This window comes from Fusarium redolens, assembly GCF_020744475.1.
Source record: "Fusarium redolens strain MPI-CAGE-AT-0023 chromosome Unknown BKA55scaffold_1, whole genome shotgun sequence".
NCBI lineage: Eukaryota > Fungi > Ascomycota > Sordariomycetes > Hypocreales > Nectriaceae > Fusarium > Fusarium redolens.
The window spans coordinates 4,530,785-4,544,426 of NW_025763664.1; the positions used below are offsets into that span (position 1 = coordinate 4,530,785).

Below are 13,642 nucleotides of genomic sequence, written 5' to 3' on the forward strand. Positions count from 1 at the left end.
AACAGTGTCAAACCATTGCGCCCACCATTCGTCTTCCTTGTCTTATGGCCGTTGAAAGTCGAAACCTCATTGTCTTATTCGTGGGAAATACCGTCCTTTTCCAAAGACTCCTAGCTCCCTCAAATCTGATGAAGACTATGGGCTACATTGCATGGCGATTACCTACCGCCTCCCAGTACATTCACTGATCTGACCACTGCTTCAACCAAGGTCAGTGAAGTTCGTCAACTATCTATTATCATTACTGGCGTAATTATTGAGAGTATTTATTGGTTTCAGGCCAGTGTTTATACTACCTAAAAGTGTATATGAAATATGGTGTCGTTTTTTATGCGTTGCCTTGATCTATCTTGCTGAGATATTGATAAGGTTTACACAACTTCAACTACATATTATCAAGTAGCGCTCAGGTGATCCCAGACTACATCTTATAACTATCTACTTATTCAAGTTATTGTAGTGAATAGTGATGGAACATGGAACATGGTACGCCTCAGTTTTTGTTAGTGGACTTGTAGGACGATACATCTTGAATCCCTTCAAGATGAGCGCCTAAAACCCATGGTTAGGGTTGATTGGGGCTATTACGCCCTGACTTATTGTCAATATCATCTCTCAGAGCCTCTCATCAGCATCGCAACGCCTGGACTTATTTCTGGCAAGTGATCTATGTTAGGATGTTACCAGTCAATGCTGTGTTGTTTACTTAACTACGTCCTTATCAAGGTTTCAAACGATACCAATATTTCTGTCTGCTTGCTGTCCTTCTTTGTATCCTTCAGATACTAATATGTCTAATTAAGGCAAATGGATTATTATGGCCTTTCAAAGGACCAAGGGTAGTACAGATGTCTACTTTGGTAATTGTAAATCGAAGTTAAAGTGACAGTGGATGCGAAAGCCCGTCCGTTCGCGGCCATACCTTAGGATACTGAGTGCGGGGCAACATCAATTCACCAAGAATGAGACGGAAACCTATGCCTGTCAATCTGACTCTCAGACTCTCAAATCGGACGCTTCTGTGACGCTTCAGAAGCCTAAACTAGACCCAAAACTCCTAGTGACGCCGTCTCTTTCTTTCTAACACCTTGTTAAAGATAGGGGAGTATTAGTTAACATTCCTTGTTGTTGGCTCTCTATCGACCCAAGGTATGGCACCTTAACCATCTCAATTTCGAAAGTAGGTACCTAAGCGTAGGGTCGCCAATGGTGATACCCGAACATCGCAGCTTGAGGTAATTTAGCTTACTTACCTCCCTTACAAAGATGTGTTTGACTGTTTGGGTTGGTCTTACCTTCCAACTTACATGACCATAAAAGGTACATTGAGTTTGTAACCAGGTAGAAAATCATGGGATGGGAGCGCTGCACATCTGGATCCATGCAGTGGGTGATTCGGTGGCGCCGACTCACACACACGGGACTCTGACTAATACGTTGACGACTTCTCCGGTTCTAGAATTGCGCACGATCATCAATCTGACCAAGCAATAAACTTCTTTGCTCAAGTATCTCAAATCATTGCAGCAAGTTATGTGGCACTAATGTGGTGTGTATCAATCGCCCATCACTGATCAAATTCCTGTGAATTACAAAAAAAGCATACATCCTGATAGTCGGATACCGGCATCATACGCAACTGGGGGCGTCTCTGATTCCCAACAGTTCATGATACAACAGCACAGCCACGACAGTCATCTCTACAAACGACAGTTTAATTCTCGCGATTCTGCGTCCAATCTCATAATCTTCATAGCTGCTGGCGTCCAGGTGGTCAACGCCCGACACTACTCATAAGCGGTCAGTATGGCTGCCTTCAATGCCAATCTTGCTGGCGTAACAGAGCGTTCCTTCTCTTCGTCACTCTCGCCGGATCGAGTTGTCGCCAGCTCAGAGGATGACAATACTGCGGCCTCCGCCCTCGATCCCGATTTTTACAAGAGTCTTACCGATAAGAGAACGACGCGCGGTAAGCATTTCAGACATGGCTCCGTTGCCGTGTTGCTGCTCATGGGACTGATTGATGGCCTTAGACGGAAATCCACCCAAGAAGCGAGGGCCCAAGCCCAACAGCAAGCCTGCATTGACCAGGCGCCAAGAGTTGAATCGTCAGGCACAGCGGTATGTTGCCCAAGCTAGACCAATGCCTGTATCTGACATGTCTCCTTTGTCAGAACTCATCGCGAAAGAAAGGAGCTCTACATCAAGGCACTGGAAGATGAAGTTCTTCGCCTTAAGGAGGTCTTCAGCAGCGTTTCATTGGACAGGGAGAGGTTGGCTGATGAGAACAAACGACTGCGAGACACTTTGACACAGGCTGGACTTCAACATAGCAGCCCGCATGTAGCAGGCAGCGCGACTAGTCGAGGTCCCGACTCAGCCAATACAAGTTCTCCGCCCTTGACCTCGCAATCTACAGCACCATCGGTTGGTTCACCAATGAACCTACCTGTGGCAGTCAATCAAGGTTCCATGACAGGCCAACAGCAGCACGGCATGCCTCAACCGCTATATCGTGGAAACCCTGAGTTGGAACAGGCGGGCATTGACTTCGTTCTAACGTACGATAACTCCTTCTCGAATAATCCCCAGTGATCCCTCTGTGTGATATGACGCGAGTTGCGTTGCGCCATGGGTGAGCTTTGGCAGGACATATTGGGGGTTAGACCAGCTAACAGACTTCGAATACGTATAGTCTCGAGAGGCCATGCATGACGCATATTCAGTTCATGGTTGAAAGAGCATCTGAGCCTGAAGGCGAACCTTGTGGGCATGCTCTTATGGCATCGTGCCCACCAGATCCGGCCCCAGAAACACGGCCAGGTTTGCCCTTCGGGAAAACCCATATTCCATTGGATGGCGATACCAACCAGAAGACATGGGAAGTCCCAAAGGCAGACCTTGCCACTTTATTGGATCTCAGTAAAAGTATCGACCTCGACGGTGAGGTGACTCCTATCATGTCATGGGGTATGCTTATGTCACACCCAAGGGCAAATGAGCTGGAGGCGGTTGACTTCCGAAAGCTGAGTGAAGAGCTCGTTCGTAAAGTGAGATGTTATGGGTAAGTTTTCTGCGATGTTACGCCAGCATATACTGACTTGGCCAAGCTTTGGTGCCGTAATGGAGGAGTTTGAGGTGCGAGATGCTATCGACAATGTGTTCAGCGGTAAGGACACGATGATGTGTGAATAGGAATTTATTTTGTGCTTTTAGAGTAAGGGGGCTCGGCTGTTGTTTGGATGATCCCACTTGCTGTGATGTTCTGATATCGTAAACATGAGCATATATCCAAGATATCTCCCTATTCTGGCTCTTATGTTACGAAATCTATAGGAATCTTATCTGCCCCGATCCCTCCTATGACACTTGTGTTTATGATTCCTTTACTCGCAAACACTGAGAGGAGCATATTACCGACCAGGAAGTATAAAATCACAAGTCAACTTGCGTATATTCATTCAAAATCGTCGCCTCATATTGAAATATTAGTAGATGTTTACAACTTTACCCTACGTCTGGGTAATAAATGTGGCTCAGTGGCTGAGGCACAAAATCAGCACCGCGGGGCTTGAGTACCTATTTTTTTCAAGCCCCACTCCACCCCACCACAAATTCGTCGTGGATGTCCAAATTCTAGCATCGCCTGTGAACCGAAAGATTGATTGACGCATCCCCCGCTTCCGAACCCAACACCGAATTTCTTTGATTTCGTCTATCGCGCACCCGAAAGCGCAAGGAAATCATCGACACCCCTCTGCCCAAAATGGCGGACTCTCTCGACTACGTCAAGATCTGCGAAAGCTGCCCCGCCGGTGATGGTTGGGGTCCTGCAGTCACCACAGAGACTACCCTCAACGGCGTGCCATATGCGCCTTTCTCCAAGGGTGACAAGCTGGGACGCATGGCGGACTGGACTGCCGAGGGCAAGGATAGAGAACGAGGCGGACGAGCACAGTACAACAGGAATTTCCGAGGTAGGTCACGTCGTGTCGTTCTATTCTCTGTCGAGATTGTACTTGTCTTTACTGAGCTCTTGACTAACCGCAATCCTTCCTGTAGACCAACAAGTCTATGGTTCTAGCCACGCCATCACCTTTAATGCCCCTCCCGCCGAGGACGAGTCAACATTCTCAGTCGTTAGTAACGTCCGAGACTCGACAAAGTCAAGATACGGTCGCGGAGCCGTCTTTACTCGTGGCCGTGGCCAGCGTGGAGGTCAGGCTGGTGCCCGGGGTGGACGAACCCAGCTTCAGAGAGGCGGCGCCGGTGCCGCTGGCCGACAGGGCTACGACCGAGGTGGCCGATCCAACGCTGGCCGTGGCGGTCGCCGCTTTGGCTGGAAGGATTATGACAAGCCTGCTCGTAACCGCGACGCCAGTATCAATGTCAAGGCTGAGTGGAAGCTTCTTGAGGAGATCGACTTCAACCGCTTGGCTAAGCTGAATCTCGACACCGACGAGGGCGAGGATATCGATGACTACGGTTTCCTCTACCACTATGACCGCTCTTACGACAAGCAACCTGTCAAGGGCGCCGAGAAGAAGCTTACGCCAATCGACCGTGCTGCCTACAACGTTACCACCTCATCCGATCCCGTCATCCAAGAGCTTGCCGAAAAGGACGAGGCAACCATCTTCGCCACAGACAGCATCTTGTCCATGCTCATGTGCTCTCCTCGATCCGTTTACCCCTGGGATATTGTCATCTCCCGACAGGGTAACAAGATCTTCTTGGACAAGCGTGATAATGCCGCTCTTGATATGGTGACAGTCAATGAGAATGCCGCCGATGCTCCTCTCGATGCTGCTGATGGTAGTAAGGACACCATTAACCAACCCAATGCCCTCGCCGAAGAGGCCACCTACATCAACCACAACTTCACTAACCAGGTCGTCATCGAGAGCGAGTCGTCGAAGGTCAATATGGCTCACGGTAACCCCTTCTACAACTCCTCCGAGGATACCGACCCTCCTGCCAGCAAGGCCTACAAGTATCGACGCTTCGACCTTTCCCTCAATGAGGAGGAGCCCGTCCACCTTGTTGTCCGAACAGAGGTCGACGCCGTTCAGAGGAACGCTATCAGCGGCGAGGACCAACACGTCAGCATCCATGCTCTCAACGAGTTTGACAGCAAGGCTCAAGGCAGTGGTGGCGCCCTTGACTGGCGAAGCAAGCTTGTTACCCAGCGTGGTGCTGTTGTTGCTACTGAGATGAAGAACAACAGTTGCAAGCTCGCCCGCTGGACAGTGCAGAGCATCCTCGCCAGCGCAGACGTGATGAAGCTTGGGTAAGTTTGCTTATTTACCGATACCTGAACATTTTGCTAAACAATTTGCAGTTTTGTCTCCCGTCTTACTCCCCGCTCCAATGACAAGCACGTCGTATTGGGCGTTATTGGCTGGAAGCCCCGTGATTTCGCTAACCAGATGAACCTGTCTCTCTCCAACGGTTGGGGTATTGTTCGCACTATTGCCGACATGTGTCTCAGCAGCGAGAGCCAAGATGCCAAGTTCGTCCTCGTCAAGGACCCCAACAAGTCTATCCTCCGTCTGTACGAGGTGCCTGCTGGCAGTTTCGACGATGATGAGGACGAGATCGAGGAGCCTCAGGGCGAGGGGGAGCAGTAGAGCACAGAGAACTGGACACGGCCATATTACTTTGTGCATATTCGGCAGTTTCATGATGGGAGGGAGGGCCACGGGATAAAGGAATGAGATTCGCAGGGAGTCCCATGCTCTAATGACTTGAAGCAGTGGATGCAATCTCTACCAGGTTCTGTAAGGCCTTTTTTGTATTTGACTGCGTTTGCAGTCTGGAACGAAAAGAACACGTGATTTTACTCAACATTCTGCTGTGTCTTTGTGGGTTTTGTGACCTTGAATGAGATTTGTTAACGCGAAGAACCCACAATTGATCATTATATCTTAAGAATGTACCCAACGAATATTGCAATGGCCATTTGAAGATTCAACATTGCCCCTGTTAAGTGCCATCTCCACATCCTCTGTGCTATGAATAAGGTAGTCGACTGGTGTCACGCGTCTGATAGGTACGTGAATACCTTGATTTAGTCATCTTCGTATGTTCCCCTCGCTCGTTAGTGGGCCAACCATTTGGCTGGAGTGAACGCGTACTGACGAGAATCGTTGGAGGGATCGAGCTCTTTCAAACCAACCAACTAGTACCTACCTGCCTAGGTAGAAGGAGACCCAATATATCTTTCCTCTGACTATCGTGCGGGGATGAAGTGAGCTCCAACATTTCTTTACCTTCTTCGGCCTCATTTTACAGCAACATTTTAAATCGTCACTGACTGGTTCGCAGGATAGGAGAAATATATCTGCAAGAAATGATTACTAAGATGCAGGCAATACCTGATATTTCTTGATCTCTGTTGATTCATCGTCAACAGAGACTACCAGTAATAGGAAGTGGCTTAGAGGTCCAAGCGAATAAAAGAACAACTTTCAGCACAGAACCTCAGTGGCTCGTTCTCGGTAAGGACGGCACGGGTAACCCGAGAGCAGTGCTAACTGTGGTGTATTCTACGCGTCTTGGAGGCAAAGGCTTCGTCATGATGGAAGCCATCTATAATTAACGAGAGACTGGCCTAGGTTACCGGGGGATGGCGTTTTTCAAAGGAACCGGAAGGTTGTGGCTGAAGAAGAAGTTTGCGACACATCTGTTCTTGGCTGAAAATGACATCAGTTGATCAATCTGAATCTCGAGATGCTCTCCCCCAGTCTAGACTCATGGTAACATCTCGTCCATGCCGCACTACCGATCAGACCGACCTTAGGGTGACGGGGGCCCTCCCCGCAGCAGGCATTACGAGTATCTAATTGGTGGATCAAGCCCCTTGTCCCAGTTCCAAATGTTCTATAGTGGCTGCCGCCGATGAGCAATTGAAGCTCCATTGCCCGTGACCTCGATTCTTATATGGCGGGCGCAACACACTTCTTCTCCTCCACCCCCATCTCCATTATTTCTTTCTAAGGCGGCACCTCTCCTGTACTTCTTTGTCGCATCGCACCTCAATAGCAGCAACACCAGCTTCGTTTATCTACACCATGTCTGCCCAAGATTACTATGGCGGTGGTGGCGGCGGTTACCCTCAGCATCCCCAACCTGTTTGTTATCCAGTCGCATTCATAAAATTGTGATCGCAGTTGCTAATTGTCTTGTTTCGCAGTCTTACGGCCCTCCCCAAGGTCAATACGGCCCTCCCCAAGGCCAGTATGGCCCACCTCAGGGACAGTATGGTCCCCCTCAAGGGCAATATTACGGCCCGCCCCAAGGCCAACCTCCCATGCAATACCAACAAGCACCTCCTCAACAAAGTGGTGGCAAGCGCGGCGGCGGCGGCTGCTTGACAGCTTGTCTGGCAGCCATGTGTTGTTGCTGTGTTGCTGAAGAGGGATGCGAGTGCTGGTAAGTCAACTCTCGTGGAATCATCGGCGTCATCAAATATTGGAGGCTCTTCGCTAGCACCAATTGAGCACCACACATGCACAAAACCAACGAAGTGAATAAATACTAATGTGTGTCGCCTTTTAGCATCGATTGCTGTGACTGCCTCTTTTAAGCGGCTTGCCCCAGCCAAACAAAGTAAATACGATCCCCACGATATATATAATAAGCCCACGCATGGCTTTATGAATACTCCGAGAATCTTTACACCTCTTCACATAATTTGGAAACGCCGTTACGAACGCCCTGTTTCTTGATTAATTAATATATGACGTTCTCTCGCGGAAATGGTGGGCGTGACATTGCCAAGACAAGCAGAGCCAATAACTGAACTGAACAGCCGAGTGTAGTTAAACGTTCAAGTATCCAGACCGATCGATGAGCGTAGGTTGTTATCAAGTACACGGCAATAGCTATTGTATCAAAATACTATCAACATAGCCAATTGATATGAATATAGAACATTGAATCGTTTGTTTTGAAACTGTACGCGAGCTGATAGCGTTCTTTCATCTACTGTCAAGTTTTCCCCCCACCCCATAGGCTTAATACATTCCTTTCGCCTCATTGTTGATAAAGCACGCCCAAAAATCACTGGTTGAGTTGCACATAATTGGCAGGGAACAGACCGGCTTGTCCAGCATAGTGGCCGAACCACCAATCCTCGTCAGGGAACTCCAAATTGGTAATTGTGGCGTCTTCAGGGAAGCTCAATTCTGCAAGCAGGACTTAGTAACTGTTTCTTTGACATAAGTGTGGATCTTACCATTATCTTCTGCAGCCTCGTAATCGTAGAGGGCAACAGCCGTGTGGCCGGCCTCAGCCGGAGCAGCAGCTGAAGCTTGAGGCTCGGGCTCGGGCTCGGCCGCGGCAACAGGGGGTGGTGGAGGCGCCGCAGCAGCAGCAGCAGCCGGTTGCTCAGGCTCGTCGTCCCCCACCAATTCAACGTAGTTGCTAGGGAATAGGCCGCTCTCACCTCGTGAGTTAGTGCCCATCCACCAATCTTCGTCCACCATCTCAATGTTAGTGACGATTTCGCCCTCGATCAGGTCGATTTCGTTGTCTTCAGCCTTCTCGTAGTCGTATTGGATCACGGCACGATAACCTCCCTGAGACTCTTGAGCTGGCTGAGCTGCGGGTTCAGGAGCGCGCTCTGGCTCTGGCTCTGGACTGGGCTCACGCTCGAGAGCGCCAGCAGCAGCAGCAGCTCCGACACCGACGGCAGCTCCTACGGCGACACCTGCAGCCGCACCACCAGCAAAACGGGCGGTAGATGAGACCTCCTTATCATCGGCAAGATCGGATTCCTTGGGCACATCAATCTGGTTAGGAGTAACAGGAGGCGGAACACGCTGCTCAGGGGGGGTGCCGACTTCAGGCACAGGCCCACGGCTGACTGGAACAGCAACACGAGGAGGCGAGGGAGATCTCTCACGCTCTGCGGCTGTCTGGTAAGCAGAGGGGTCTTCCCGTTCGTCCTCTTGCTCATCTGCAGGAGCTGGTCGGTTAGGCAGTCCTGGAAGGGCAAAGCCCCCAGAGGGTCGACCGCTAGGAACAGGCGGCGGTGTAGTGTCGTCCTCTGCAGGTCGAGCAGCAGGAGGGGGAGGAACTCCTGCGCTGATAGGGGCAGTGTCCTTGAAACGGTCTCGTAGAGCTGACACACCTGACGGCGATGCTGGTGTATCCTCAGGTTGCTCGCCTGTGTTTTCCTGGCTAATCTGTCCAGGTATACCGCGACCATAATCTCCAGTCTGCACTGGAGCCCAGCTCTTACCAGAGTAGCCACTCTTCCACTCGCTTCCGCTCTTCTGTGGCTGAACAGGAGAAGTGCTACCAATAGGAGCAGGGGCGGGAGCACTGCCGGAGTCCTCTCCCCTCTCCCTAGCCTTTCGCTCAGCCCATAGTTGGGCAGGAGTCTTTCCGCCTTGGTCAGCAAACGTACGGCTTGCAGCACCAACAGGGGCGGACTTGGCGGGAGCGGGAGCTCCAAAGCCTAAGCCACCGGGTGTGGGAGCCTTTGTGCCCGAAAAGCCTCCCGCGCCACCAAACTTGTTGGCAACCTTGGGTTTAGGAAGGGATGTTAGGCGTTCGGACTGAGCTGGCTGAGAGAAAGCAGACATGCGTTCCGACACAGGTGGGGACTCGTCCTCTAGAGGTTTCTCCGAGGCAGCAGGCTTAGCCTGTGCCCGGATTGCAGCGATGTCAACCTTTCCAACGGGTTCGTAGGATCCCTTCACAGGAGTTGGCCTGTCATCCTGGTCTTTTTGGGCTTGAGCGCGAATAGCTGCAATATCGACCTTCCCAATGGGTTGATAACCGCCCTTCACCACATCGCCTGGCGTGTCGTCGCGCTTGACGGGGGCGCTCCCGCTGGTGGTCGCGGTGGGTTGCTTGCTGAGATCGGCAATGTTAACTTTTATAGGCTTGTAAGCAGACTCAACCTTTTCAATCTGAGTTCTTGTAACAGGAGGAGCATCAGCACCCCACCCATCCTCATCGACGTTTTCGTCTCTCTTGGATCGAGCAGCGACGAGTGGGTTGGCACGGCTGGAGGCTGTCGGGGTGAAGACGGGCTTGGTCTTGACAGGAGGAGGTGCAGCAGAGCGAGGACTGTCTGAGTTCCCAGCTGAGTACTTGGCGCCGGAAGCATCGGCCACCTTTTGCATAATGGAGTCAATTTCGAGATCGCTCTCGGAGCGAGCGGTAATCTGAACATGGTATCCGTGGAGGATCTTGGAAACAGCAGCAAGGTGGCTGGTGAAGTAGCCCTTGGTTCGCTCAGGAACACCTCCTCCACACCATGCGATCAATATGTTTTTGGGGAGACCACTGTTGGGGTCCTTGACCTTGGCAAATGCGAATTGAATGCGCCCTTCGCTAAAGTCCTCAATCAGGTCGGCGAGGTCGCTTTCTGTGTACATGTTAGCAGGCTAATGGGATGATAGATACCCCCTTGTGTAACATACCGCCTGTGCTTTGAACTTTGAGAATACTCTCCTTGGCACCGCTGTCTTGGAAGGCATTCAAGAGAGGGGCCTGGACCGAGAAAAGGACCCAATGGGCATGAGTGGGAGAGTCGGAGGATAGCGGGGCACCGTTTACGACACTGCTGTAACTGCTCTTTATGGACGGACCATTTATCGAGGTATTGAGAGATGCCATCTTGAGAATTCTTGAGATGTTAGGACAAAGTTAGGCAGACTTGAAGCTGGAGCTGACGAGCTAGGATGACGGAGGTTGGGGGTGACGTTGACACCGTTGCTGCGGCGGTGGTAGCTCCACACGGAGAGAGAAGATATGAGTTCCGGAGGCGTAGCCAGGGAAAGATTATCGTGATCAATTTCTCCAGTACGTCTGATATCGCACAGCGTCGAGAAATTGCTGTAGGAGGTGTATCAGGATTCGGGAGAAGTTGAGAATGGAAACTCAACGTAGATCGAGAGACGGTGGGAACCTTGGGTAGAGACTACAGAAACCATACAGTCAAAGACCCCCAGAAGTGGGTTTCTCGGAGTGTGGCTGATGATGTAGCTTCGTACGTCGTCTGCATCAGTCACCTAATGTAGCTTAAATATGCCCAATTCTGGGGCGGTCTAGCTGGTCTACAGTGGGTTGAGCGGGGTTAAGCTGTGCTGTTCATGCTTGTATGCGCTGTGTGCTCCGTTGTGCTGCTTTGATGAGCTGTTAACTGGTTACAGCGATGGAAGCTGTCAAGGTCAGCATTACACATCAGAATGCATCTAGCAGGTTAAATGCAAATATCCAGCTCCGGCAGCGGAGGCCTGCTATCGTCCACCAGACGAAATGACGCAAGGACATTTTTCTATTTGCACAATCTCTTGCCCCTCCTCTCTAGGTATACATACGACTGTCCCTCTGGGTTTCAGAAAACTGATAGGCAGAGGTTTTCTTTAATGATAAATAAGTACGGGTAATTTTAACACAAGCATGAAGTTATGCGTTCTAAGCCTCATTGGAATTTTCACTGGGCGTAGAGTTATATTCTTATAAATCAAGTCCTAAATGCCGTGCTCTTAAACAGAGAATCGAATTTCCGTCTTTTTCTTACGCCTTGCCTGTCATTGGATACCATTATTTGTACCCCGCCAAAGTGAACCCTTTTCCCCCCAGTTGCGTGGAGATCAATGAGTTGCTACTGACTGGCCTGCCCAAAAGTAATCCGACTCCAACTGTTTCTTTCTCTCTCTTATCAGATCGAAACCTTGACGCATCCATCTCACCACCACCACCACCACCACCAAAATGTCTACCATCACAGAAATTAACAGCATCCCCGAGTGGGAGCAGCTGCTCAGTTCTGTCCCTTCCACTACCCTCGTCGTCGCATCGTTCCATGCGCCGTGGGCCGCACCATGCGCGCAAATGGCTACCGTCCTGTCGACCCTCGCTTCCGAATACCCAGTCACCGAACCTCCCACCACAAAGTGGGTTTCCATCAACGCAGAGGATCTGAGCGACCTCAGCGAGACATACGATGTCACTGCTGTTCCTTTCCTTGTCCTTTTGAGGAACGGCCAAGTTGTCGAGACTGTGAGTGGCAGTAGTGCCGTAAAGGTGCGCACGGCGATCGAAACACAGGCAAAGCAATCTGGTCAGAATGCAGAGGCAGGCGCACCCAACGGTATCGATACCAACGATGCCGAAGCCGAGGAGCAAGATCCCGAGAAGAAGAAGGAGGAACTCTTCAAGCGTCTTGGAGACCTCGTGAAGGCTGCTCCCGTCATGCTCTTTATGAAGGGTACACCCAGCTCTCCTCAATGCGGCTTCTCCAGACAAATGGTTGGACTACTACGAGACAACTCGGTCAAGTATGGTTTCTTCAACATCCTCGCCGACGACGAAGTCAGACAGGGGCTCAAGGAATTTGCGGATTGGCCAACATACCCGCAGCTTTGGATCGATGGCGAGCTTGTTGGTGGATTAGATATTGTAAGCTGCATTCATATTTTTGCTTTGACTAATGCTGACAAATTCATAGGTCAAGGAGGAAATGGCCAATGACGCCGAGTTCCTGACCAAGTACAGCGTGAGCGCTCCCGCAGCTGTTTGAGGCGGAATACATGCGTTACGAAACTTACGATGCACTTATGTTTATAAGGCGTGACAGTAACTTGGCGCGTACTGCTAAATATTGCACTGCCTGGCCCTGGTAAACACCCAACCTTTTGGAGCGATAGTATACGGCAATGCAATATCAAGCATCCGGGTTGGTGGTTTGACAAGTGGCGAATTGAAGAGAGAAAACGAGGCCAAGAAGACCTGAAGTCCCGGGAGGGTTGAAAGCTGAGGCGCAGGGACTTTGTCCAAGAATATTGTGGCCATACAAAACCGCGCTGATGAGCTCTTGTTGAACCTATCATGCAACCAATGGCTCGCTGAATGGGTAGGCTGGACCGTGTGTTCCCGAATACTTTTTGATCGTTCGTATCAGCTTATATTTGAAGCTGGATGGGAAAATGTTCACAATATCTACAGGAATAGTAAAGCATGGAGAGAAGTGTAAAAATCACCATTTCTAAGCGATCATAGCTGCAGTCACAATGTCGCATTATAATTTGCCTAGGTTCAAAGGCTCGGTTCGTACTATGTATATAAAACGTATTGATGGGATCGACATAGTGCCCGTAATAGTACTGTGAGCCAGGGAATTGGTTATAGAAGGCCTCAGATACAGAGCGAAGAGTGTGGAGTGATGGAGTTTAATGACAAATATCGGTGATAAACATGGGCCGGCTCCGAAATCCGAGGCATCCAGACAGCAGATGTTGAATCCGATGAACGAGAATGACTCACAGGCTAAGCAAGTAAGATTGTGACTTTGACTCTTTTTAGCAGATTGTGGTTCGTTTTGATTGAGGGATAGTTGCCGTAACGCCCGTTAAGTGACGAGTTTACTGCACCTGGCTGACTTCAGCCATCACGTTCAAGAGACTAATAAAAAAGAGGCCCAGGTAACTATACCAATTGCAGAGAGCATGGGATGGATGTTTCCTACATGAAAGGCATGTGCAAGACAGCAGAGGTATTACAGAGGCTCTCCTAAATCGAGGAATGAAGACAAGAAATACCCTTGTCTCTCTGAATGTAAAACAACCCCACCATCTTGCATCTTACATCGATGTTGGATGCATACGCGTTCCTTGACTTG

General features: G+C 50.2%; 5 protein-coding genes across 5 annotated transcripts; 4 read left to right on the plus strand and 1 right to left on the minus strand.

Annotated features, from left to right (window-relative positions):
* Window positions 1-1,472: 1,472 nt before the first annotated feature.
* Window positions 1,473-3,608, plus strand: BKA55DRAFT_551638 (uncharacterized protein). Its single transcript, XM_046191377.1, has 5 exons — window positions 1,473-1,969; window positions 2,034-2,121; window positions 2,175-2,561; window positions 2,696-3,064; window positions 3,111-3,608. Exons 1-5 carry the CDS (start codon window positions 1,807-1,809, stop codon window positions 3,193-3,195), a joined length of 1,092 nt encoding a protein of 363 aa, XP_046057188.1. The 5' UTR covers window positions 1,473-1,806; the 3' UTR covers window positions 3,196-3,608.
* A 158-nt stretch (window positions 3,609-3,766) lies between these two features.
* On the plus strand, window positions 3,767-5,630 carry BKA55DRAFT_533019 (eukaryotic translation initiation factor 3 subunit D; the record flags this gene model as incomplete). Its single annotated transcript, XM_046189408.1, has 3 exons — window positions 3,767-3,977; window positions 4,063-5,290; window positions 5,342-5,630. 3 exons carry the CDS (start codon window positions 3,767-3,769, stop codon window positions 5,628-5,630), a joined length of 1,728 nt encoding a protein of 575 aa, XP_046057189.1.
* A 1,443-nt stretch (window positions 5,631-7,073) lies between these two features.
* On the plus strand, window positions 7,074-7,438 carry BKA55DRAFT_533020 (uncharacterized protein; the record flags this gene model as incomplete). Its single annotated transcript, XM_046189409.1, has 2 exons — window positions 7,074-7,133; window positions 7,196-7,438. 2 exons carry the CDS (start codon window positions 7,074-7,076, stop codon window positions 7,436-7,438), a joined length of 303 nt encoding a protein of 100 aa, XP_046057190.1.
* Window positions 7,439-8,064: 626 nt separating this feature from the next.
* BKA55DRAFT_497288 (uncharacterized protein) lies at window positions 8,065-10,635 on the minus strand (the record flags this gene model as incomplete). Its single annotated transcript, XM_046186453.1, has 3 exons — window positions 8,065-8,189; window positions 8,240-10,384; window positions 10,440-10,635. The coding sequence occupies 3 exons, from the start codon at window positions 10,633-10,635 to the stop codon at window positions 8,065-8,067; spliced, it is 2,466 nt and encodes an 821-aa protein (XP_046057191.1).
* A 656-nt stretch (window positions 10,636-11,291) lies between these two features.
* BKA55DRAFT_551653 (thioredoxin-like protein) lies at window positions 11,292-12,594 on the plus strand. Its single transcript, XM_046191378.1, has one exon. It carries the CDS (start codon window positions 11,737-11,739, stop codon window positions 12,493-12,495), a length of 759 nt encoding a protein of 252 aa, XP_046057192.1. The 5' UTR covers window positions 11,292-11,736; the 3' UTR covers window positions 12,496-12,594.
* The last annotated feature ends 1,048 nt before the right edge of the window (window positions 12,595-13,642 follow it).

Bases quoted from the DNA above. Each gene is read 5' to 3' on its own strand.
- BKA55DRAFT_551638 (XM_046191377.1), top strand. From the start codon at position 1,807: ATGGCTGCCTTCAATGCCAATCTTGCTGGCGTAACAGAGCGTTCCTTC. The intron at 1,970-2,033 runs GTAAGCATTTCA...TGATGGCCTTAG, and splicing joins CGATAAGAGAACGACGCGCG to ACGGAAATCCACCCAAGAAG. The intron at 3,065-3,110 runs GTAAGTTTTCTG...GACTTGGCCAAG, and splicing joins CGTAAAGTGAGATGTTATGG to CTTTGGTGCCGTAATGGAGG.
- BKA55DRAFT_551653 (XM_046191378.1), top strand. From the start codon at position 11,737: ATGTCTACCATCACAGAAATTAACAGCATCCCCGAGTGGGAGCAGCTG.